The 3426-nt window shown below is 49.8% G+C and overlaps 1 protein-coding gene across 1 annotated transcript; it reads right to left on the bottom strand.

Annotated features, from left to right (window-relative positions):
- Positions 1 to 366: 366 nt before the first annotated feature.
- On the bottom strand, positions 367 to 2376 carry LOC114351787 (cytoplasmic protein NCK2-like; the record flags this gene model as incomplete). The annotated part of the gene is made up of 2 exons (XM_028303111.1): positions 367 to 456; positions 2226 to 2376. Coding segments are annotated over 2 exons (241 nt in total), but the record flags the coding sequence as incomplete, so codon positions are not given.
- Between the last annotated feature and the right edge of the window lie 1050 nt (positions 2377 to 3426).

Here is a 3426-nt window from a genome sequence, read left to right on the forward strand (position 1 = left end):
CGTTCAATGACCCCAAGCTACTCATCCCTATCGCTCGCGCGTAATTATATTGCTGTCGCGACTGTGCGACGGGCGGCCGCAGTGAGTGTGCGAGCGCGACAGCAACATAATTACGCGCGAGCGATAAGGATGGGTAGCTTGGGGTCATTGGACTCGGCGGCTGGACTTTAGACCGTTTTCAAGTCAGTTAATGCAAGTTTAGGGATTTGTGCCATGTTAGGGGACCGTATGAATGAGACAAAGGTTTTTTTTATCCACATCGAGGCCTTGGCCTAGGCTCTTGGTTGTTATTAGTCTGTTTATTAACGAGAACTACGTGAGTATTTAGATTAATCGGCGCAGACTCAAAAGCATGACCAATCTCACCTGGCCGATGCAGTAGAGGCTGCCTTCGACGTGCACGCGGAAATGTTTGTTGCGACCCGGTGCTTTCAGAGACACCGAGTAATCACCCACCTGGAGCAAAAACGGTAGATTATTTAACGATCTAGGATTACGCTGTAAAAAATGTTTTTAAACATAACAAAAAGGTCAGTAAATTGAAAACACTATTATCTACAGTCGTATCAATCGAAAATGTCCTTTTTAACCGACTTCAACAGAAGGAGGAGATTCTCAATTCGGTTGGTTTCATGTGCTTCTGTCCTAGGGGTGGCAAGTCATACCCAGCTTCTGGCTTGGGGGGGGGGGGGATCTTATTTTTTTTAGATCAGATTGACTTATGCCCGTTTTCACCATAAATCCGTAATTTAAGTGATCCCTATGGTAATAAATAACAGGAATTTTATTTTCATAGGGGTTACTTAAAAATTAGAGATTGATGGCGAAAACGTACATTTGTCTTTGAGACTTCCCTGTGGCCTAATTCAGGTATTTTGACAGTCAAGATCTCGCTGTCGTTCAGAAGTCGTCCCATTGAAAAACAGTTCTAAATCCCTAATCACAAGGGTCATTTTGATAGAACGATTACTAAAGCCCGGTCCGTGAGCACGTAGAATTTTGTCCAATGACCCCTAGCTACCCATCCTTATCGCTCGCGCGTAATTATATTGCTGTCGCGACTGTGCGACGGGCGGCCGCAGTGAGTGAACGGAACCCCCGTACTACTCCGCCCGCACGCCCTGCCCCTCCCTTGTGCGTAAACAAGTCGGTGCGAGCGAACAACGTCGGTTACGAAACGTGGGATAATATTTTTTACGGAACCCTTGCGGCCTTTTCACGGAACCCCAGGGTTCCGCGGACCACCTTTCGGGAACCGCTGATCTATAGGTGTATCAATCGAAAATGTCCTTTTTAACCGACTTCAACAAAAGGAGGAGATTCTCAATTCGGTTGGTTTCATATATCTAGCTTCTGTCCTAGGGGTGGCAAGCCATACCCAGCTTCTGGCTTAGCGGGGGCAAATCAGATTTTTTTAGGTCGGATTGACTTATGCCCGTTTTCACCATCAATCCCTATTTTTTAAGTGACCTCTATGGTAACACATAACAGGAATTTTATTTTCATAGGGGTCACTTAAAAATTAGGGATTGATGGTGAAAACGGACATTTGTCTTTGAGATTTCCCTGTGGCCTAATTCAGGTATTTTGACAGTCAAGATCTCGCTGACGTTCAGAAGTCGTCCCATTGAAAAACAGTTCTAAATCCCTATTAACAAGGGTCATTTTCATAGAACGATTACTAAAGCCCGGTCCGTGAGCACATAGAATTTTGTCCAATGACCCCAAGCTACCCATCCTTATTGCTCGCGCGTAATTATATTGCTGTCGCGACTGTACGACTGGCACCCGCAGTGACTGTGCGAGCGCGATAGCAACATAATTACGCGCGAGCGATAAGGATGTAGCTTGGGGTCTTTGGACAAAATTCTACGTGCTCACGGACCAGACTATAGATAGGATCGCAACTCAGTGTTTTGTTGTCGTTGAAGTTTTGTTACGTGAATAAGGATACGGGGAACGCCCATGGTTGGTATAGTTTCAGGGTTTCCCAATTTTTTTTGCCAAGGAACCCTAATTGATTATACTTTTCCAAAGGGAACCCCCGTACTACTCCGCCCGCACGCCCTGCCCCTCCCTTGTGCGTAAACAAGTCGGTGCGAGCGAACAACGTCGGTTACGAAACGTGGGATAATATTTTTTACGGAACCCTTGCGGCCTTTCCACGGAGCCCTAGGGTTCCGCGGACCACCTTTCGGGAACCGCTGGTATAGTGAATGACTCACGTTGGTCTCCGAGTCGCGGATGAGGAAGTCCCCGTCGTGTCCGTGCTGGTTGAGCAGCGCGTCGCAGTGCGTGCGCGTGATGGCGCCGTAGTACCACGCGCGCGTGCCCAGCGGAGCGCCCGCGCCCGGCGCGCCGCCGCCGCCCGCCTCGCTGCGAACAGAACAAGAATAAGTACTAAAGAACACAGTCATGTCAGAATAAACTATAAGTACTAAAGCTGGGTACTCATCTAGCCGTGTAGCATGTAATGTGTCAGATACTGTATCAAGTGAGTACATAGGCACGAGTCCGCTGCTCGCGCGTGGTTCGCAGGGAGATTGCAGCGACCCGCCGAGTGGTGGTATCACTGCGAGCACAAAGGCGGCACGCAGTAGGATCCAGGAGCTCGCAGCCAGATACGCGATGACCGTGGACGAACCGTACTCACTTGAAGGTTGGATACGTTACATGCTAAGTTACGAGCTACAAGGTAGGTGAGTACCCTGCTTAAGGAACACAATGACAGAACGGTGATTTAAAGGTTTCACCTTTTCATGGGCACCACTCTCGACGTTTTGTTACTTTGTGCAAAATTTCATCTTCTCGATAATGGCCAGTACCTGTAAGGCTGCGAGAAGTACAGGTCTCTTTAGCGGGAGGCCTGGCAAAGGCTAGGCCATATCTTGGTAGCTGCTATCTTCTTTTTCATATTCGTTTCGCTCTTGGCAGAGCGGTCGTGGTCACGTTGAGGCTTTGTTCGCGTCAGTTGTAGCTGATAGTGCTACCATCCAACAAGGGAATCCTACATGACCCCCACTCATGACTCATCTGTAGTGCTGCGTGAGGTACACTCGGCTCAGCGCGGGTGCACCTGTTGGGAAACATGAGGTACACTCGGGTCGAAGCGGGCGTAACTGTACAGCTGCATAAGATACACTCGGGTCGAAGCGGGCGTAACTGTACAGCTGCATAAGGTACACTCGGGCCGAAGCGGGCATACGGCTTCGTGAGGTACGCTCGGCTCAACGGGGGTACCTGTAGGTGGCGCCGCGTGAGGTACACTCGGCGTACCTGTAGGGCTGCGTGAGGTACACTCGGCGTACCTGTAGGGCTGCGTGAGGTACACTCGGCGTACCTGTAGGGCTGCGTGAGGTACACTCGGCGTACCTGTAGGGCTGCGTGAGGTACACTCGGCGTACCTGTAGGGCTGCGTGAGGTACG

The sequence above is a fragment of the Ostrinia furnacalis genome, unplaced genomic scaffold (assembly GCF_004193835.3).
Source record: "Ostrinia furnacalis isolate ACB-3 unplaced genomic scaffold, ASM419383v2 OfSCF1185, whole genome shotgun sequence".
In the NCBI taxonomy this organism is placed as follows: Eukaryota; Metazoa; Arthropoda; class Insecta; order Lepidoptera; family Crambidae; genus Ostrinia; species Ostrinia furnacalis.